The sequence below is a fragment of the Echinococcus granulosus genome (genome assembly GCF_000524195.1).
Source record: "Echinococcus granulosus chromosome Unknown EG_S00030, whole genome shotgun sequence".
Lineage (NCBI taxonomy): Eukaryota > Metazoa > Platyhelminthes > Cestoda > Cyclophyllidea > Taeniidae > Echinococcus > Echinococcus granulosus.
Genome location: NW_020170410.1, coordinates 317873 through 339936, shown reverse-complemented (window position 1 = coordinate 339936; position 22064 = coordinate 317873). Strand labels below are relative to the sequence as shown.

Sequence of the window (22064 nt, the reverse complement as noted above, 5' to 3'; positions counted from 1 at the left end):
CGGCATTATGGTGGCAAATGATGCGTTCCCCAAAACTCGCTCGTGCACCCCATTTAGCTTCCAACATTCGGATTTGCTTGTTTCAAGACGTTCGGTATTACTTTAAAAGCTTTTCTTTTTATGCGTTCGCACTTCTACTTAAGCTGATTCTAGAACACTGCCATCTATCAAGAAACTTCCTCATTTCAAAGATTGGTGTCGCCTACGATAACGAAATTTCGATAAAAGTTCCTTGCGTTTATTGGCCTGGTTAATCACTTTGTTTGTCTTCCGATTCTTGAAAGAGCTTCAAGACGATGGTAAACTACGACGCATGCTGCGAGGATAGCGGTCTGGATTCAAAATCTATTCCTTATTTATTAACACTTTTTGATGTCTTATCATGATTAAGGAAAAGGGCATGTTGAATCCTGCCGAAAATTTGTTTAAAGTTGACTTTAGAGGTGTTAGTTAAACCATTATTGCTTGAGTGGTAGTTTCCTCGCTTTCTAATGCGTTCCTTTTTTTCCAGTTCGTGTCATCACCTCACTAGTGGCCAATATTGATAAAAAATCCGAGGTCTATTCGGACGATCTTTCTCGCGTTGTCTTCCAGATGAACAATCTGCGCTACATTCTTGCTAACCTCAAGAGGTACCCCCCTTTTACTCCTCTCCGCCCAGTTCTCCCTTTATCTTTAGCCGGGTTGTGTATGCTTGTCTTCCTTGATAGGACCGGCTTACAAAGTATCTTGGACGACTACGACAACAGTGTGGTGGATAAGTTCACTCGAATTCTGACTGAAAGCAAACAAGTCTACACAAGAGCGTGCGTTCTCCATCTCTTCTTTGTTTAATTCTCCCTCAATTTCTTTATTCACTTAGTTCTCCATGTACCTTTTAATGGTGCAGAAGGATTATGACTACGAAAATCTGCTGTGGGTGACTGGATTATCGTGCTAGTATTGTGACCACTTTAAAACGTCAATTAGCGTAGAACACGTCAGAAGCTGACCTCCTTCCCCCGTCCTTGCAGGCTTTCAGACGCAATATGTCTCACAGTACCAAGTAAAGAGGGTGGCGGCAGCGGCAGTGGTGGTGGTACTTTGCGTCGTTTTTTAGTGGGACCACACCCACTGCACTTTGCTAGGCCGCGGACCCCACTTCCCTCTATTTCTTCCCTTAGCGACGAGATCCTGGGGTCGCAGACCTCTCTCACGTCCTCGTCCTCGACCAAGGTGTGCATGCTGCATATGCCTAGGCTCGCGTCATTTTTTGTTGTATTAGGTCATTATGTATGAAATGTTTGATTTCTGATAGATCTATCCACATTGTGCTAACCCCTGATAGGGTTGTTAATAGGCATTCAGGCAGTTGAAGTCTAGGTCAAATTACTATCAATCCGCCACTCAAAACTGGCAGTTTGGAAAGCTCTCCTATTTCAAAAGTTCGTCTTTGACGAAATCGGAATTCTCGCAACTTTTAAAAAGGGATCGTGTTTCTGTAATGGATTTATCACAGCACAGGTAGCACCCCGAAATAGCCATGAAGTGTTTTGCACTCATGTTGTTAATCAAGGCATATTCGAGTATGTTGACGCGATAATTTGAGGTAATTTTATTCTGGAAATTGGAATGAGGCTAAGATGGATGCTTCCCTGAAAGTAATTGCACAGAGAACTTGGAACTACATCCCAAATTAGTTGCAAAATTTGGGGGTTGGGACAAATAGGGAACGCTTGTAAAGGCAAATGAAGTCTTCTGCTCATAAGCTTACATTCTTGAGCTTTTATCGCACAGGAACGAAGTGCATTGGTATAATGCTTTAGACGAACGTTTGTCACCTTGACTAAATATGTAGAGGTAGAGTACTGAAACAGGAAGCTTTTTTCCGTATTTAGCGGTTCACTGCCAGCAGGACAGTTTCATGTGATCCTTCCACCGCAGTTGCTTATGGTCTTTGTTCATGACGGCCAGTTAGATCGCCTAGTAGACGGAGTAGCTTGTGATTAAGCGACCTATTGAAGTTGATAGACAAGTATTCTTTTGAAACAAAACATATTGACCAATTAATGCTAGCTAGACTGAAATTGGACTAAGAAATCCTCTCCATCGTTCACCATTTGGATGAAGCTATAGTCCAGAGCCTGATTATGCTGAGAAAAGTATGTAAATCTTCCTATAGGGCAAAGCCTATCCCCCGCCCCCCCTCCCTTAGCCAATGCTGGTGAAAATGCTCACAAGATCTAGAGTGAGAACATTCCTTCCTGTTGGCCACTGGGATGAACTATTTTTTACACATTGGGTCACTTTTTCTAAGCTGTGAAAAGTACAATTGCTGATTTTGTTGCCTTTATGTAGCTAAATAGTAGCAATAACTTACGATTGCGGTGTATGCTTTAATTGGTTCCTTTGAAATCGAACATTTCATATTCTATGATCTAAAATCTACAAAAAGTCATCCCCGCTATTGTGCCATTGCGTTTTCTCCATTTGATTTGTGTGTGCGCCTTATCGGTGCCTACTTGTAAAATGTTATTTCCTTGGGACGATCCCCTTTTGCTTTGCTGTCTACCAAATGGTGCTTGTATTTTGATTGCCTGCCTACTTGTAGATGCATGCGATTCATCAATTTGCCATCATCCGCTTTTATGAACCAGTTTGCTCAACGTGGACAGGTAAACTGTGCATGTGCTTAGGTGTATGTATTTACCGGCTTTTCCCCTCTTTCGGCCCGTACTGCTCACTCCTGCTCTTGTAGATGGATTCAAAGGAGCGGTCTCAGGTGAAGGATATTTGGAATGTGAGCATTCTTCTTCTCTTCATTACTTTTATATTTATTTGAGTTTATTTCATGCCCTTATATTGTATTGCACATCTGTCAGTGTTGCTTGCCCACGCCTGCCACATCCGTCACGTATATGTGACAACTGAACTTTCTTATGAGACCCACGTCACAAGTATGTGACATGTGTTTTTATAAGTTAATGTAAATTGGTTGCAACAACTCGAGCCTAAAACCGACTAACTGAGCCTAAATAACAAAGTTAAGGGAAATACATTTTGCGATCTAAGCAACAGTCGAATTGCCCACATTGTTAGAATAAGAATTGGTGTCATTTTAGAACATTGAAACTTCTGGGCTGCATTGACACTTTTATGTTGGTAGAATTTTATGTACTTATGGTGAAACACTACTCAATAAAACAATTCCTGAAACCACTTCGATAGTTTTTCAGGTGGTCCTCATCCATGTTTCTTATAGGGCATTTAGCGCTGGTTTTGTACAGTAACCTACTTTTTGACGTGTCAACGCAACCAACAGCGTGGCAATAAATATTGAGACCAGATTATCTGGTTCAGACTACATTTGCAAGACACAATGGAGACATCTCCTTTGTTTCATGATTCCCACCAAGTAGAGACTACTTTCAATGTATAGGATTGCTTGTGAAATAAGCCATTCCGTCATTTTGGCGAATTCCCTGGAAAAATGCTAAATTGATAGTTGCCATAAAGTTAGTATTAATGGGAGTTATTAATGAGTCTCTGATATTGTGAATAGGTTTTTGGCAGCCCTCTCGGAGATACTCCAAACGCTTGAAACTCAAAAGGTTCAAATCAAGACTCTAAATCGGGTCATTCACATCAAGATCGTGTAAGGTGTGTGGAAAGTGGGAAATCTTTAGTTTCGGGGCTTGATGACCCTTTCCATTGCCTACTCGACTACCGTATTTCTTGCTTGTTCGGGGGTAATGGTGGAAGATAGTCTCAGAGGCACTTTGGTGACGAGGTTTTTACTGCGGTAATTGGAAAATACCTAGGTTCGGATTCGGTAGTTTGTTTTTCAGTTAATCTTCATTTTCAACCACTTTGAAGCGATAGCTTATCAAACCATCCCTTCTGATTCGTAGGGCATAAATCAGGGCTTCGCAAGCCTTCTGAAGCAGCACTCCCAATTGTCGATCCCAGACAAGGAGTTGCGTGAAGATCTTCGTGAATGCCTGTCCCGGGAGTTGGTGACGCTCTACCAGGCTTTCCACGATCGCTCCCTCCAGACACCCTTCACATCACGAAGAGAAAAGTATATTAAGTTGAGTCCCTCGGAATTTCAAGCAAAGTTGGATCAGATGTTCTTACCTGCAGCTGCACAGATTGCGCAGTCTCGGTCCTGATTCAATTTCTATTCTTGCCCTCCCCCCCATGGTTGCCAATCCAAACACTGACTGTGATTATCTACTTCTCAATATTATTCATTTGTTTTGACTTCATTTTGCCTACTTTGATCCACTATTTACCAGCAGTTGTGTGTATGTATGTGTGAGAATAAGGCTTCCAATGCTAGGTTTATGTCCATTCGTGCGAATCTCTTTTCCTAAGCTTGGTTAAGCAAAAATTTGTTGGAGAGAGTTCAGTAATATGAAGCTCGAGAACTTAGTCTTTATTCTCCCATTACTAAAAAGTGTGTTTTTGGTAATAATTTTCTTGGCGATCAATGCCACAACTGACATTGTGTGGCGTTCATGGAGTCAGGTTTCTGGTCAGGTTGACTGTGTGGACAGAGGACCCGTTTGACGGTGTTTTTCTTCGGTTTTTGGACAAAAAATAATGAAAGGTAAAATGGCTCTAGCCTGGTGCATTCCTGCAAGCATCGGAAATGTATTTTATATGAAATATTTGGAAAGGAAATGTAGGCGAAATTGAAAGGCAGTATCCTCAACACCTATTACATTGGGAAAGTGGAGATATTCTCCCAGCATCAGGAATAATTTCCTTTAGGACACTGAGAAATGCCTTGCTACTAAGTGTGCTTTGTATTTCATAGTTCGCGTCGTGCATTTAATCTGGTCATTTGAAAGCATTATATCTGCAGAAAAACGCAACGATAGAAATGGACACGGTTCCTTGGAAGTCTCCAGTAAAAATTGTATGACATTGATGAGTGTGTCCGGTGACGCTCCTCTCGCTCACACGGGCGCAATCGTTGGGTCAAATCTATATACTTAGCCTAAGTGGACGGGGGTTCATCTCCCGTTTGTCCCTTTCGCATGTGTTCCTTTTCTTGGGATACTCGATAGATTCAAGTCGCTAGTAGCATTTCTGGAGCCGAAATTCCGTTACGATATTTAGAGTTAAAGAGTTACGCAGTTGGAAGGATGATGGCGTAGATATTGGTAGCACAAGTTTGTACATGCCCAGCCTTTAAACTCACCTTACTCGGACACTGATAGCGCTGTGGGGTGTGGATTGCGAGTTGTCGATCCACTTTGGAGAATATACATGCAATATCCGCATTTTCTACGGCATTACTCCCTGCTTCTAAGTGTGCGTACTTTGTAGGAAAAGAAAAATATACTAATTCTCACATATTTCTTTTCACAGCTAGCATTTAGGACTGGGAAAGAGTTTCTCCTTTTAGATTCTTTGAAGGTAGCGCATGTACGAGGATATAAGGATGGCCACTACACCAGCACTTTGTTTACCTGTATAATTGTACTTATTCTTTGAATATTTTAGCTGCATTCAGATGGACATTGTTTCGCTTTATCAGAAAGACCTACCCTTCGTTCGCATATCAGCTCCAATGGTGCGCTATTCTAAGTATGTCTTTTACCATTTACTCCGTAATCTGTCATTTTCTGAGTTCATCTTTTTCCATTCCATTGCGTGTTGCTAATCTTTTTTTGCATGAGGTAGTTAACCCACGTAAGGCACACTTGCCGACTAGTTGAGAAATTCCTGTTCTGGTGGACGATTTTAGTCCTGAAAGTGAGACTTTTTGTGTGGAAGACTTGAGGTGACGGTCTTAACGCGTTGGTGGATATCACCATTCCAAGTTAGATGATAGGTCATTCGAAATGAAGGTGGTGGAGCACGAACTATGTGGGGCTGGCAAATAGCTCGTCTTTTGCATTGTTATGGTTCAGTCGAAGTGAGTTTTTTTCTCTTCTTCTGCTACTACTACATGCTGAAACTTGTTCCACTTTTGCCAAGGCACATCTGAGGTTCATAGACAGGTAAACGCGACCGAATACCGAATGGTCAAGTTTCGCAGGGTGGTTTGCTTGTTTCTCTAGAAAGGAATCAAATTCTCCAGCTCGATTGGAAATCCGCTTCACTTCACCATGTAATCAGTTTAGAAATTTTCGCGTCGATAGACATCAAATTATTGCGGCAATGGCATAATTTCTTTTGGAGATTTAATAGAAATACCAGTTCCAGACCATTAAACAAAATTAGTTAGATGGTTTGAGAATCAGGCATACCTTACTGTCCAAATAACTGCCAGTTCCAATTCCACTGCTTTTAGGCTCCCCTTTCGTCTGTTGGTGCGAAGGCACGGTGTCGACTTGGCCTACAGCCCGATGATCATGTCTTCTGCCTTCATCCATTCCGCCAAAGCTCGGGCCGCCGATTTTTCCACTTGTCCTGCAGATCATCCACTAGTCACGCAACTCGCCTGTCAATCGGGACCCGAGTTCGCGCGCTGTGCCGAAGAATTGTCCGCCCTCTGCGAGGGTGTGGATCTCAACTGTGGTTGTCCGCAAAGGTGAGGGAGGGATACTAAATGATTCTCTCACTTGGTTGCAGTAATTTAAGTTTTAGGACTTATCTCATGAATGGGAAGACTCTCGGACGTAGGAGACAACCTCAGATGGCTTTTGCTCCCGGTTTTGGTGGATTTAGGGTATATTAGTATCAAATCAGCAACCGTGATATTTTTTGGTTTGGTAAAATTTCCGAGCCGCCGCGTATTACCACTATATTATGCTTAATTGGTAAATGGTGTGAGGATAAAAATCCCAAAGATCGCTTATTTTAGGTTAAATTTGCAATTTTTTATCGCGAATCTGTATTATCCCGAACTTATTTGTTGAGTAACTCCCTGATGAACGGTGATTCAGGCCGTTTAAGGGTTTTAACTCCCCCCTCCCTTCCTATCCTCTTCTTTTTCACATGCGACACCCTTTCCTCCATTTTCAGCGTACTATTTCCTATTATTTTTTCCATTCTTTTCTTCCTCTCATCAAGGTGGGCGATGGAGGAAGGCTACGGCGCAGCGATACTGAAGGAACCGCAATTAATAGAGGACTTGGTGAAGGCAGCTAGAGCAGCGGTGCCCCGATGGCGTATCGTCAGCACACCCGAGGGTGAAGAGCGTCAAGTGGCATTCTCCGTGAGCATCAAAATTCGCCTCGTTCCCTGCCCTCCGCGTGCCATTGGTGAAGACGGTGATTCTTCCGCCCCCGCATCATGGCCGAATGTAAGGAAGGACCAGGGTTTTGTTTTGGACAAACAAGCAAATCAATCCTTAATGCTGGGGTGAATTTAGTAGCTCCTCGAATCAAAACGTCTAAGAGAGTAGGTCATTAATCCACGACTCCCTATAGACTATTTTATGGACAGTCTAAGGAAAGCTGATTGCAGATTAAATATCGCGCATGTCGTAGTGATGTCATTTCAAAGTACTTGAAGGTCAAGATCAGTCACACAGACAACAATCACCAACAGTAGTCTCTAAGATAGTTAGGAAATTCTATTAATGCTGGCTTAATATTTATTTATTATGAGCAATACGTATTCAAAGCCTGCATTATACCGCTTTGGGATGGGGATAAAGGTGGTGACGTCCGAGTGAGAACTTATATTTTGGGATTTTGATTTGCTAATTGACTTGCGGTTCACTGCATTAGTAAATGATTTCATTTTCACTTGGAACACATTGAACTGTCTCAGCGAGAGTTTTGGTTCTCATACATTCGCGAAGGTGCGAGAAACATACTTGGACTCCTTTTCATTGAGTTATACCTGGTGTTTGTCGGTAATGCTAATAGATGATTTAATATGATCCTGACGGTCCAAAGTTTTCCACCCCCTACCAGAGTCTGCTTCCGTGAAAGAGAAAATGGGAGAGTATCATATGCTGACTAAAAACTTCCTTTTCATAATGGTTGACTGACAGTAGATCACACCAATTGTCAAACTGCATTTATGCAATCTAGAAGAGGTTGCCGAACTGTTCGTCAACTTTTCAGAATGTCCAGCTGACCACAGAGCTGGTGCGTCGAGCAGCCCACATGGGTGTGGATTGGGTGACCATCCACGGGCGCACTCCCTCCCAACGCTCCACTGATCCTGCGCGATGGCATGACGTGGCTCAAATCATCGCCGCTCAGGTGCCGCACTACATCTATACCGCAGCTCCCCTCCCCATATTCCTCAATGGCGATGTAAAGTCTCTGGACGATGCATTCCAGGCCCAGCATATCTCTGGTTGCAAGGGTGAGCGATTCTATGTAGAATTTCGATACGCTTTATCATAATCTGCGGATGGCTCTAATCAATTTCGTCCCTCATATTATGGCGTGATACCAAACAGTAGCGTCGTAGCATCCCTGATCGTTTTGACCAAGGCAGAGAGAAGAGCCTCATCTACACGGTGTATTCACAATCACAACGAATAATCAGCATTCCTAAATTATTGCAGCATTGCAACGGACGAACACAACCTAGCTCTTGTCCCATGACATATTTTTTTTTCGAAAAGCTCAGCTCCGAGGTTAGGATTATACGATTTGCAATGGTGATTTACTAACGTTCAACGCATTATCGAATATCACCAACGTATGATCAGCATGACTGCGTCATCTACCATGAGTACCTATGGTCTCAGATCTTTGGCGCTTGACACTTTTAGCGCATCAACCAATAGCCGCACTTTGATGTTAAGCGGCCCTAGTTAGTGTGACCTGAGCCCAGAGGTGCCAGATGCTGTAATAACTGTTCGATCACCGGACTCTGTGGGGGACAATGGCTTTTGGTCCGAGTCGCTTCTATGCATGCTGAATTCAGCCAACCTAGTGGCCTTCTGTAGGTGTTATGGCGGCCCGCAGCCTTCTACAGGACCCAACACTATTCCAACAGGATGGTCCCGAAAATCCTTGGAGGCTCTATCGGGAGTGGCTTGACCTGTGTCAAGAGTATCCCAATTCTCTACCGTTCAATTCCATCCATCGGCAAGCCTACTGGATATTGGAGAAGCATATTGGAAGAAAGGGACGTGAAATCCTACACAAAATTGATAATATGGCCGACCTGTATGACTTCTCGCCGACCAATGTCTATACATAAAAAAAATACCTCCCGGTTGATCATTTACTGGGGTTTTAATCTCAAGTTACCCAACAACAACAATTGAGTTACGCTCACCTGACATAAATAGCGCCCAATGTCTAAAAAAGGAAGGTTAATGCCTCGAACGCGGAATGAACTGCCGACCGACTAGACGAGGAACAATGGGATATTTTTAGTAAGACTATTTCTAAGTAAACATAAGAGGTTAAACAGATTCAGCACGGCAGGGAAATGCATCTATTTATGAGAGGATACGTCGCTAAACCCCCAACTGCTACAAAAACTCCAATACTAATAAAGACTATTTATTCTAAATAGGACACGTTAAGTAAAGTTCAGGGCATGAAGCTACAGAAAGCATTTAAATTTAGTCAAACAAGTCAATAAAGTTCCCATCCTTGTCCACAGATTTCAAAATACCTGATTTCAGCAACCGATTCCACTCCAAGTCGGGGTCATAGGTCCTATTGAGAATGTCATGTGTAAAAGTAAACCCTACTCGTAGAATTTCCGAGCAGTGACAATCTTTCTCTGATACATGTAATAGGTGACAAAAGTAGTGACGACAGATGAAACAGATAAAGCCAGACCTAGGCCTTTTAGGGCACTGTTTCGGTAATGGTACCGCAGCTTTGGCATGTGCGGTGGACTATCGTACATCTCCAAAGGAAACCACCTGGGCTAAATACGGATAGACGGAATGAATAAAACGACCTTTTAAAACGGAACCAATCAAATCACAATTACAAGTGACTTTGTTTGACTGTAATACCGAAAATAGGCAATGCTCACAAAGTGATTTTATGCTATAAATGCCGTAGATGGCTATCGGAGGTAATCCAATATCCTCAGCACCAAAATATTTAAAAATAATTTGCTAAGGTGAAAACCAATGCCCTATAAAACACCAGAGTTAAAAATCTGATATTGTGATAACCACTTGAGGGCATCGCAGAGAGTTGTAAATGTGCGACTTCCGTAACGTATTGTTCATTCGCAGCAAGTGTTCAGTCTTAAATCTAACTCCACAAAAAAGTCTGGTTATGGAAATTTTAGGATGTTTGGCGCATTTCCCTAATTCAATCCTCTTAATACTTGGGGACCCTAAAGTCTCCCTATAATACAAACAAAACTACAAATTGCTCTTTTAATAGCTATTACTGTGTAAGACGCGTTTGTGTGAATATTTCTCAGAAGCGGCCATTGATCAGCATCTTCCATTTTCATGACGTGGCTGATGTCACTAAAACTTTTGGTACGGAAACAAACCCCAAGCTCTCTCCTAAAATCTACGAAAAGTTTTGAACTTTCCCTAGTCCTATTAGAACATTGATGATGCTCTCATGTACTAAAAACTCTTGATACCCAGTTCTTAGGTTATAAGTAGAAAAAGGCATAACGAACTCCTTCAAAATGTGAAACTAAGTGATTTGTGTATTTTGAGCTTAATTATCCAGGCAATCACCTATTGCATATTTAGAAGATCGTAAAATTACTCAGGTCAATGATGTTCGATTTCTTTTTTTTTTACTACATTTACACTTTGCCTCAGTTCATGCTAGCAGCTAGTCGGCTCTCTCCTACTTTTTTAACATGTTTTTGTAATACGATAGTGGTTTATCCCTCGGTTCTGGTGAGGCGCCACTTTTGTACTTCGAATTAGCCCCCTTGTACCTCGCTGGGTGGGCTGGCCTTTTGGGCCATGCCAATACCCAGACACCTTCTCCGTGCTGAATATATATATTCTGCCCGAGTATTTTGTCTTCTTTCGTCTTCAGGGAGTCTCGGGACGCTACATTTTCTCATGGTGCCTTAACTCCAGCAGAGGTTATGTTCGCAACGTGCATTACCTGATAACTTAAAAAATTGGCTTCCAATAGTAAAATCTTTTTACGCAGGCTAAAAATCAGCTGAATTTATTGATAAGTTGCATTGACAAAGGTTGTGTAAAATCATATTACTAAAAAACCAGCTTCAACGAGCTGCTTACTTGGCGGCTACTGCATCACGACCGCAACAAAAAGTAAACTTTTAATGAAGAGGCTAATGCTATCTATAATGCAATTTATTTGGTTTTCCTCATGTTTTGAAGCATTAAATATTTACATTTTGTTATTTTTAGGTCACGTAACTTAAAGTCATGCAAACATGTATGAAAAAAAATAAAACAATACCCGAGAATGAATCGCAAACAATCCATTTCCTGTATTTTCTCTGCTGAATCTTCCCTTATTTGAAATACTTCGCATTTGCAGCAGATGTTAATTGATTGGTTGCGACAATCGATTACAAGGTCTAAATATTCCGAGTAGCCGTTACTATCGTTGCTGCCTTGCTCTCTGCTGCCATGGCGTCTGATACTGTTGCGCCTAAAAATGATATTGGTATGCTTAATAGGCCATTATCTGACATGTTTAGTGTACATCTGCCCTGCAATCGAAAGGCTTTCACCCAGAGGTAGGTCGGCTTATTAAGAGCAATAAGTACGGCTGCTTTCGTTGCTGCAATTTCATTCATCCACGACGTGCATGCTGCTAAATTTACTGAGCAACCATCATCTAGCTTAAAAAGCCGAACATACAGGCTGAATTGCTGAAATCTGGATTCTTTGTAGTAATTTCTCTGATCTACTGGAAAAAACCGGTTGAGTCAGCTATCGTCATGGCAACAGGCTTCACCCTCTTGTTCAGCATTGGGTGTCTTTCCTTGATATCAGTCTTCGCTTATGTTTGTCTTGCTATTCTTTGCTGCACTGGTGCTGCACGTGTTTATTACGATCTGATAACTTCTAAGAGAGATGAAACCGCTTCCCCTCCGTTCAGGTTGGTTTCTTTCCTTCTTTAAAAACCCTATTTTGCTCAAATAATGTGTTGCCGAATGTATAGCTGTTTTCTGATAAAAATGTAATTTTGAGTGATTTATTCACTGGTTCACTTTGTACTCATCTCCTCTAGCGACTGGTTTATCAAAGACAAAGAAGCTTTGAGGCAGCGCGTTCATGATTATGTGAATGAGAAGTTTGACAAAACAGAGTCCACCTTCCAGGATCTGAGGCATTACCTCCTCATTGAGAACTATATTGATTCTCTGAAAGCAAGTTTACTACCGCTGTCTTTCAATTCAATTTTAACTCGAGTTTTTTTTTTACTTTTTTTCATTCTCTATTACTAGTTCGCTCTACTCATGTATCTCCTGTCAATTCTGGGTGGCTTCTTCAATTTGATCACCCTCGTTCTTCTCGGTTAGCGGGACGGTTTTTTTAGATATGAGACTGCTAAACATATTCATTATTTTTGTCTATTCTACAATGGTTTTAACTTAATTTGTGTTTTGGTGATTCTTTAAGCCTTTACGCTGATCTTCACGATCCCGATGATCTACGACTTGTACCATGTAAGTCATTTTTGATACCACTCATCAACCCCTCATTTTCCGTTGCACGTGATTGATTGCCACTTTTCACTTTCTGGAAATTGATTTTGAGCCTACTATACGTGGGGTCGTTACTCATTTTGCTCCTCGCCAATACCTGGAGTGCGTTTTCTTTTTCTCACCCCTCTCCTGTTGCGTAAACAGCACTGCATCTCTGTAGGTGCAGATTGACAAGTTTACTGAGAAGCCTAAACGGGAATGGCGCAAGATTTGGAGCAAGTACGTCATTTATCGTTGTCCTCTACCTATTTACGATCTGTTGTTGTGGTGAGATAGCACTGTTATCAAACTGACTCTTCATGCATTATGCTGTCTCCCTAGTTTTGTATCTATATTTCCTCTTCACCGTAAGGTTGTTCGTGCGACCAATTTTCTCAATGTAGGTTTGGTATATTCGTCACCTCTCTGTTCTTTTATTGCCATCGGGGAATGTTCCCAACCCGGTATGCTATCATTCACGCTCTAAATATTCACTTAATTGTATAGCCCAAACATGGGAATCTACTTTCATAGCTCGGAACAGGCTATTATTATCGGAACGTAATGGCGGCTGATAGAGATTGGTTTCATCTGAGAGATCTAGCGAAGTAATGAAATTTTACGCACTAAAGGACTGTTTCTCTTTATTTTAGAGCGAAAGCACAATTTGAAAAAATTCCATACCTTAAAAAGGAAAAGCAAAACTAGACAAATATGGTTTCCTGTGCCATGAGCGTGTTTTTGTGTGTTCGTGCTTGCGTATGCGAGGGAGGGACTCTATCACATTTGCGTGTATTTATCACATTTTCCCCTTTCCTCTCTGTAATATCTCCTTTGCTATTTAAGTCCTAATTGAGTTTTCATGTACGTGCGTGTATATCAGCAATACGCCGAACTCTCCGTGTCATTCTCGTCTATTCGTGTTAGAAGGTACCGCTTTATCATAGAAGTGTGGTGGTGGTGATACCCCCAGTGGTGTGTACATCAAACGCTAGCAGGCAAATAAAGCATTTCATCAGTCAGCCTGGTTTTTTTCTGTCTGTCGCATGGCCGTCTGCGCAAAAGCGAACTGGATGACGCCTGCGGGTCATGGTGTTCTCCGGGCGCATGTGCTCGGCCCAGAGGTCACGTCGGAATCATGACTCATCCTTCCCCCTGTACTCCTACGACATGGCATGATGGTGTGAATTTTGCAAAATCTGAAAAGCAGCTAGAATAAATAGGAGGTTGTTTTGACTGCACTGAGAGAAGCGACTTCATTAACGCGCTTGGTAAATGAGCGATGAAGGAGGGCGACAAGCGGCCACAAATTCATCTTTTTAAATAATATGAATTATGAGTCAGTCTAGAAGGGTTTTGGTTTTTCGATTTCGCGCTCAGCAATATTACAAAGTGGCGTGCAACTTATCGATCCCCTGTTAGTAGTTGACCACGATTTCCGCCGTCCCGACACTTGTGAACGTGCCCTTTGTTCTGAAAAACTCCGTTCACGCTACGCATATTTTTGTCACCAAACCTAGATAAGCATATGCCAAGCATTGTAAGCGCGCTTCGGTAAACAACGGTCGTGAAGAATCGTGCAAAATCGTTCCAGTATTCCCGTGATAAATAAAAAGGTGGGACAAAGTCATGTCAAAGAAAGAAGGAGGGAGATTTCACACAGCGAAGTAAATCTTGCTTGCATAGAATCGTGGGGTACGTAAACCCAGGGGTAAAGTACTTCGATAAATGTCTCTCGTCAGTAGGGTGGGATCAGTTACAGGGAGGCCGAGGTTACCTCCTGCATTCCCAACCCAAGGAGGGTCGGCGGAAGGTCCTCTGTAAAACCTCTCAATTTATCCAGGTAGGTGAGTTTCGACGCCTCATTCAAGGCTTGCTGTGACGATGCTGGCGGTAGTGGTGGAAGCCGCAGAAAGACAACCGAAGTTCCCTTCTCCGTATTGCAGTGTGAGGAGATTAGATGGTTGATTGTTTCCACTTCGTTCTCGTTTGAGCGGTGGTCAAACTCAACCACATGAACTTCGGCCTTTTGAAAGGTGGAAAAGCGGGTTTTAAGAGTGGAGTTAGCTGACCCATTCCGAGATAAATGCACAGTGAATTCCACTAATTTGGGCAAGAAAAGGACATTAATCGTAGCTACTGATTGAGGGATGTAAAACGGTAGTTTGGACTGTTAACGGGAGCTCTCTACTCCGTCAACGTCAGGCTCCTGTCATTGCAGTAGCAATGCGTTGATGTATGGAGGTTTAAAGGGGACGAGTGTCCGGTTTGGTGGTAGTTAAGTGCACAGGACTGGAATATGGCAAAAATTTCGGGTAGTTTCTCTGCTAGTGTTTGTGGGGCAAGAAGAGTAGCCTCTACAAATGATCGGCCCTTCCTTCAGTTAGTTATAAGCACCGTGAATTACCACTTCGTCCAATCTGTCGACGTGATATCTGTGTGTCTGGTGTTCCGTTGGGTTAGCTAAATCATACAAAATCCATCCATCTTCCTAAATTGATTCCAAGTAGTTTATAACCATTTGGAATGGTAATTATGTCAAATCTTGAAGCTACATCGTGCGTAGCTTGAGATGGATGTGCGAATCAATTCAACTACAGCGCCTTTCAGCTCATCACCACCACCTAGCACCATGCTCTCGGCTCAGGTCTCCTGCATGAGCTGCTAATTCTTCAATCAGAGGGGAAGGTTTAACAATGTCGAAAACCAAGCTGTGGACTCCTCACCCTCCTCTGAGTCGGGTCATAGCATCTTGTTGTCACAGCGCCTTATCTGTACCTAGCCTCCGAGCCCTTCTGCTCTGGAGAGGCAACTTAATAAACAAGTCCCTGAAAATGTGCATCTAAGTAGCCTCGCAATAGCTAAGACTAATGCCAGTCATGATGGAAACTTGGTGATATTAATGGCTCCCGAATTTGGCACCACCTAAGGTATTCAAACTTCTAATACTCGGTTCTGCGATGCTACGTTAGCTGGTAGCACACCAAGCAAATCACTGACACGTGATCAAGCTGACTAACAGTTGACCTTTTAAGATATGCACGCAACATGTAGCTGTGCAACCTATCAAGGCGATGCCTACTGGCAGTCTCAAGGCTTGTGGAAAAGCACAAATTGTATTGTCTCCGTCGAATCGTTTTTTTTTCCTTGTATGAATCACAGACTAAAATTGTTTTTGTATATAGTGGAAAAAGATAACATGGGAAGGTGGATTAATTAGGGAATCAAGAATTAAAAACGGGTGCATAAATGTGCAATTTTAAGTGTAACAGAGAGAAATAGCACGCTGGTTTTCAAACCACACATCACCCTCTTCATCGTACCGCAATACTCCGAGAGGAGCAAAACAAGTTGTTTGTGCCAAAGTCCATGAGACAGCCAACTCAAATTGTTGCCGACAACAACAATACCAATTCACTCGCGCCATCTCAATGAGTGCGTTGTTCTGTTCTGTTGCCTCCAAAAAAACACGATACATATTATGTGCCTATTCAGGTCTTCAAATGTGTCATTGTGCAAGGCTACAGCATTGATAGTGTCGCAGTGATGGTAAAATGACTCCCACTCGTAGTAATGCTGAACCATCGCAGTCTTAACATGTGTTAATGTGACTGCTAGCCAAGCCAGAACTTTGCCTAACTCAGACAAATACGCCTGGGAGAAACTACAGAACGAGTAACCTTTATGGAAACATTTCTCCTTCCCCACCCCCCACGCCTTGGAAGCCTGAAGCATTAATTACTAATTACGCTTATTAAATTTGCACTTTTATGGGTCTGGAGCATAGCCAGAACCGCAGCATTGCCCAAGTCACACCGTTATTTTGTGACCCCTATACAACTTGTTTGCTTTGGCATGCACATAAACTGAACTATTGACCCGAAAAGCACACTAAGCAGAAATGTTAGGAAAAGTGGGATAATTCATTCTATTAACATTCTAAGGAGATAAGAGGAAAGGAGGCTATTGCAAATGCTGACCTCAAATACTGCGACCAAGGAGAACGATTTATGCCAAATTGATGACTAAGATATAGTTAACTAAAACATCTTTAAGAAGTTTAAGAATAAAAACATTCCGCATACTCAAACGTGGTATTGCAGATGGACTTGTAGATGTTTCAATAGTTAACTCTTCCACATTCACAATCTCATTCGGCATCAGGACCTGGCGCCTTACCTAGAAAAGTTGCATGAGGGCGGCTGCCTCTTGCGATTACGAGTTTCAAACATCTACGCAATAAATGATGGTCAACTTTCATATGAAACCTAGCCATAGATTGCACAAAAAAGATTCTTGAATTTCAAAATGGATAAAAAAACGCGTCGCCCCGGGTACGTAGAAGAATGAAGTAGTTCTGTGATATCGGTAGATAGCAAAAAGGAGTTTCACTGGACATGGTAAAACAACACAGTGATGGAGGAATTGCTAAAGAATATTTTTTTATTTGGAGAGCTGAAGTTTGTTAAAAAAAACAACTGTTACGGTCGAGATGGCACTGCACCAGGTAGGAGCGAATTCTGTCAGCGGAGCTAGAAAGTAGTTTATTGCGTTCGCTACCAGTGCCATAAAAATACGTGTCGTGGCACAAACAAAGTGGCTGAATGCAAAAACAATGAGAATCCGTCTTAAGATAATCGCCTTTAAAAGTTTTTGAGCAGTAGTTGAAATGCACAAAAAAGTCATAACACGTCAAGTCATAGTAGAAAAACAGGTTGTGGAGACAGCAAACGTGTTAGAGATACCAAAGTGACGATCCGAAGGCAGTTACCTCAACTGTAAGAAAAAAATTATCCCTTGATCTTACTATCCCCATCAATTGGATACAAATTCACCAAAGTCCATTTTACGGAAAAGGAAAACTTTCGGAGAGACGATGGATTTAATTGAGATAAGAAAAGGCGAGATAGGTAAGAATAAACGCTAAACAGGCTTAAAGGAATTAATGAATCACTTATTTTGAAGTAATAAAGCAGGAAGAAATGATAACAAGATTTTCAAGGGTTTCACCTCAATCGTCTTTCAATAGAAATGAAATGACAATTACGGAAGGGACGATAGCACTTAAGATTACTCGAAGCTCAACTAATTGGGAACGGCAACGGCAACAAAGGTTAATCAAACCGGTAGTCTTTAAGGTGACGAAGGCCTTTGAGTGTGAACAATGACAATAAAATTGACGCACTTTTTCGGAAAGGAACTCACAGGCTTAAACTTTTCACTTAATAGAATCAACTCCTGCTCAGGATTGCAATGGGGTAAAAAAGCCACTTTGAATATCATAAACACTCCACGCCCTGCTCATACAAGACGAGTTTAGAAATGACAAAGCTTTAACTATCGATGGATAAAAACTGCAATGCTTTGATGACTTACTTAAGTCGTCTTTTTGGTTCGCCGTTCTGCCAGTAGCCCCCTAAACCCTCTGTACGTCTATGCTACATATTCTGCCAGGGAGGAATTGAAGCGAAACCGTACGCCCGCGAGACCATTGAAAACACCGTCCCATATTGAATGCCTGTTTTTACACCAGTACTCTTAGGATTAGTAATGGGGGCACGTGATGGCCCGCACATTCACCCTTCCCAAAACAAAGAAAGCCTAGATGAGGTAGAATTGTCAAGATGGATCAGTGGCGTGGCAATAAGAGCATCTCTGTTGCACTCAAATTTGCTGGTTGGTGCGGTTGGTTCGTGGGTGTTCTTTCAGCACCGACTACGTTATGATGGCTGACGCGGAGGTTTGGCTAAGAGGAGCGCCGGGGGCGTCGCCCAGATGAAGGGGGGGGGCTATGTAGTACCTTAGTTATTTAACTATTCATTTCGGATTCAAGGGCACTTGAGGCTATGCTTCCTCAACTCCACTGGGTGTCGTGGCCTAGTATTATGCATTCTTTCGCCTTCAGGGAAGTCTTGAGACTACAAAATATCTTGGTATGTAATCCATGCTCTTTTCTGTTATGTCTACGCTTATGCGTTTCAAAAGTCCACTATTTAAACCCCAAATTTCGTAAATTTTGCAAAATCACCCCATCCGATGGCCTTTATTTGTTTCTATCTTTTAAAGAACAGGTTTTACCAACTTTTCCTAATACCATCTATCAAGTTGCATAAACATGGCGAATATTTACCTCCGAGACCGCGTGGTTATGAGAAGCCGGCACAAATCCAAGATTTAACTTGATCCCCCTGCAGCCCCTAAGGTCGGATGGCCCCTTAAATACAAGCTTAAAAAATGCAGCCTTTAGGCCACAGAAGTAGCAGCCACAAGCAATCAAATCCGACTTTTAACCAATAAATGAAAGGAAATTTCACTACGCCTGTTAAAACGGAGGAAAAGGTAAATACACAGTGGGCTGGAGGTTTAGGACAACTGTTGAGAAAAAAATGAAAAATGACAACAAAACGCCTTGGATACGACAGCAAATAAGTTAGCTCGTGAGCTGGCTCAAAAAAACGTCACATGACTGCATTAGCATACTCGGAATTCGAGGTTCGACGGTCCTCAATTATCAATGTCCCAGTCTTAGCGACAAAGAGATGTGATGAATTGGATTAAGAAGCACCAGGAATGCTTCATTTGGGCAAAACGGTCAGTTTCGTAGGAATTCTAACCGTAGTCATCAGTAAATCTCCTGATATTGTCATATTTAACAGCTTGAAGGTCGAGAGTAATTGATGACGATACTAAGAGCCAAGATGCAACTCCCCAAACATGAATCACTCACTTAGATAGAATATCCATCTGCTTCAAATGGAGACACTTCATATTTCAACTTTTGTGGAATGTGGCTCATGTAAGGCATTAGTTTTCTACACTGCTTCTAGAGCGTTCATGTATCTGCCAAGTAGATGAGTACAAGACTGCTATTTCTGCTTGGGAGTAACAATTGGTCTAAGATAATACATAAATGCACTGAGGAGGAACGGTGCTCCATCATGTATACTGTGTGAATAGAGGATAGCTAAAAGGTAGGTCTTCCACCAGCATGAGGGTCCACCTCACACAGACATTTTATGAATGGGTTAAAATCTTCAGAAAATGGTCGTACAAGCGTCTTGGATGCAGAGCACTACAGACGCTAAGATGGCTACAACCACGATCTTGAGAGCTGAAAAGGGCGCTGAAACTGATTCACGAGGACATAAGAATAACAATAAGGAAAACGAGACCGCACAGGAAGGTGAAAACATGTAAAAGCTATTCAACTGTATTGAAATAAGTAAATTCTAGAGTTTTTGGGCAGACTTTTTGAAAGTCACCTATATTGCTGAATAATTTTCTCCATTTTATTTACTTTTTTTACCGACTGCTTTTATTTACGCCCTTTTCCTACTGTTGGCCAATGAATGCGCTCCAAAGCTTTGTGTCGTCTGTGTATGCGGGGCAATTAATGGAAAAGGCGACCTTATTGATGGAAAGGCATTTAAGGAATGTTTTACGATCCAGATAAGCATGATTCAACGACATTGGCGATTTGCCTTTTCTGTTTAAGTTGGAATTTGCTATAAAGGGAAGAGGGGCTACGTTTGGTCGTCTCCAGGCTGCCCATGCGACTACTTGTACCCGGTGAAGCAAATGCACCTTCAATTTAGCAATGATTTGTCAAAACTTATAAAACGCACAAGGTGATAGGTGCTCTTCTAGAAAGCACAAGAGTCCGCGTATGAAACCGGTCAAGAATAGCCGTAATATCGTGACACATTTTGGAGAGAAAGAAGAGGACGAAAGCACAAAATTTGCTGTTGCACAACAACACCTCCACACCACCGTCGGATTTGAAATCATCTGACTTCTACCTCTTCGAATTACTTCAAGGAAGCCCAAGAAGAGGAATGCTATCACGTAATTGATTGTGCAAAACATCTGAAGATCTCTGAACGTCTCCCAAAAGAAAAATACTACGAATCATAACGCCTTAAAAAGTGGGCTATCATGATTTGTCTCCGGAAAAAAAGGGGTCATTAGAACCAAAATATCCTACTGTTGCTACATGCCATCTACACTTGCACCACCGATCCAATATTTTAATTACTCCTGAAATAACTTCATAAAATGTAGCTATCCTCAGGCCAGGAACAATCCACATCTACTTTCCGTGTTTTAAAATCCACCAACATGTTCGCTAATGAGCAACACATGTCACACATCTGCGACGGTGGTGTCAGGTGAGAGAACGCGTTGACATCATCGATGAACCAAAATTGGTATAAGGATGCTAATAGGTGATGGACGACGTTCAAATCAAGATTGGGGCCGTACGGCATGCTGGTATTCCACTTAATTGTACTTAAGACTATGCGGGCCCTTACCACAATATTCGTGTCCCCAAGCCTTTCGGCCTTACTACAATAGTAATGCACAAAGTGGCGCCTTATGGTCTTCTGAAGAGCTACCCCGACACTATAGCAGTTGGCGGATTATTTGTGCAAGCCTACATCCTTTAATTTCGTGACAGAATAAAAATAATTGTTGCAGATAGTGTGTTAGAGCAGTTTTTCCTTACGCAAACATAAGTTTTAGATGAGTTTCAACAAAAGAGTTCCAACTGTAGTAAATTCCAATACTTTAATGTTCAATTCGTCAAATCAGTTCAAAAGACGGTCACAAACTAACTTCAATTCTGAGACCTCATAACACGCTCTTTACACATACGCGAGTTTTAAACGTTCCTTACTTGAACAGCTCTGGACCCAGCCTCCCAATATTTGTTTTCCTAGTTTATTTCTCCAATCTATCCAGCAAACAGAGGTAAACTTACTTCAATCCTAAGACCTTGAAGCACCTCCTTTACCCGAGAAGTGAGAACCGCATCAGTCAACGCCGCCAATGCTGGAACAAAGACCCTAATGCGAATGGGCCTTCGACGTCGACGTCTCAAGTCTGGTGAGCGTCCAACCAGACAGGCCAATTGGAGGAGAAAGAAGCCACTTTTATCGAAGAGTTGCCGCTTCTCCCCTCCTCCATCATCAAGCCATTGGCCGTAGAGAGGTCCAACCGGCCAGACATCCAAGTACGCCGGTTTGGCATGGATGAAGATACCACGAATGTGATTCGGTGGAGAACTCATCACCAGCTCGAATTCATCACAGGCCAGGGAGTGGAAATGACGAGCCAATAAGATGTTTTTCTAAGGCATAAGCATAGGGCATCAATATGAATGATTCGGCCTCTGTTTGATAGTACTATTTACATGCAGTGAAGCCTAACAGAAGAATAATCGTTTATATAATGCACTTAAATGCACGGGATCTTTCAATCTCTCATGATTCGGCCTCCACATCAACCATGCTAACAGTTTCTCAGCTCTCCTGCACTTTGAAAATAACTTCACTCCCAGAATGCCATAGCCCATTGCAACTTGAGAGTTAATTCGGGTGGCAGGTTAGAGGTAGCAGTAAGTGCAGCAACTAAAAAATGAGAACATTCGTAATATCGTTTGCTAGATGCTACACCCAAACGTCACATAAAAAATACGTATACTGCAGATGGCGGAATCCGTAGAAACTCATAACAGAAGAGTTTTCAAAACCATCTCGAAA

At 42.1% G+C, this 22064-nt stretch overlaps 4 protein-coding genes across 4 annotated transcripts in view; 2 read left to right on the top strand and 2 right to left on the bottom strand. All coding sequences in view use genetic code 11, as the record gives it.

Moving 5' to 3' along the window:
* Window positions 1-296: 296 nt before the first annotated feature.
* On the top strand, window positions 297-9108 carry EGR_04659 (tRNA-dihydrouridine synthase 4-like protein; the record flags this gene model as incomplete). Its single annotated transcript, XM_024493908.1, has 11 exons — window positions 297-330; window positions 512-632; window positions 711-806; window positions 1014-1215; window positions 2738-2779; window positions 3891-4144; window positions 5494-5577; window positions 6287-6526; window positions 7009-7240; window positions 8013-8259; window positions 8852-9108. The coding sequence occupies 11 exons, from the start codon at window positions 297-299 to the stop codon at window positions 9106-9108; spliced, it is 1809 nt and encodes a 602-aa protein (XP_024351661.1).
* A 370-nt stretch (window positions 9109-9478) lies between these two features.
* EGR_04658 (hypothetical protein) lies at window positions 9479-9771 on the bottom strand (the record flags this gene model as incomplete). Its single annotated transcript, XM_024493907.1, has 2 exons — window positions 9479-9575; window positions 9611-9771. 2 exons carry the CDS (start codon window positions 9769-9771, stop codon window positions 9479-9481), a joined length of 258 nt encoding a protein of 85 aa, XP_024351660.1.
* Window positions 9772-11458: 1687 nt separating this feature from the next.
* EGR_04657 (Reticulon-4) lies at window positions 11459-13230 on the top strand (the record flags this gene model as incomplete). The annotated part of the gene is made up of 8 exons (XM_024493906.1): window positions 11459-11495; window positions 11530-11568; window positions 11726-11933; window positions 12066-12208; window positions 12283-12352; window positions 12458-12497; window positions 12704-12762; window positions 13176-13230. 8 exons carry the CDS (start codon window positions 11459-11461, stop codon window positions 13228-13230), a joined length of 651 nt encoding a protein of 216 aa, XP_024351659.1.
* Window positions 13231-14278: 1048 nt separating this feature from the next.
* The window catches only part of EGR_04656 (Solute carrier family 12 member), a gene marked incomplete at both ends in the record, with an annotated part of 35280 nt that continues 27494 nt past the window's right edge, over window positions 14279-22064 (bottom strand). Inside the window, 2 exons of the mRNA XM_024493905.1 lie at window positions 14279-14548; window positions 21284-21652. Coding sequence (XP_024351658.1) covers window positions 14279-14548; window positions 21284-21652 — 639 coding nt within the window. The remainder of the gene's footprint in view (window positions 14549-21283; window positions 21653-22064) is intronic.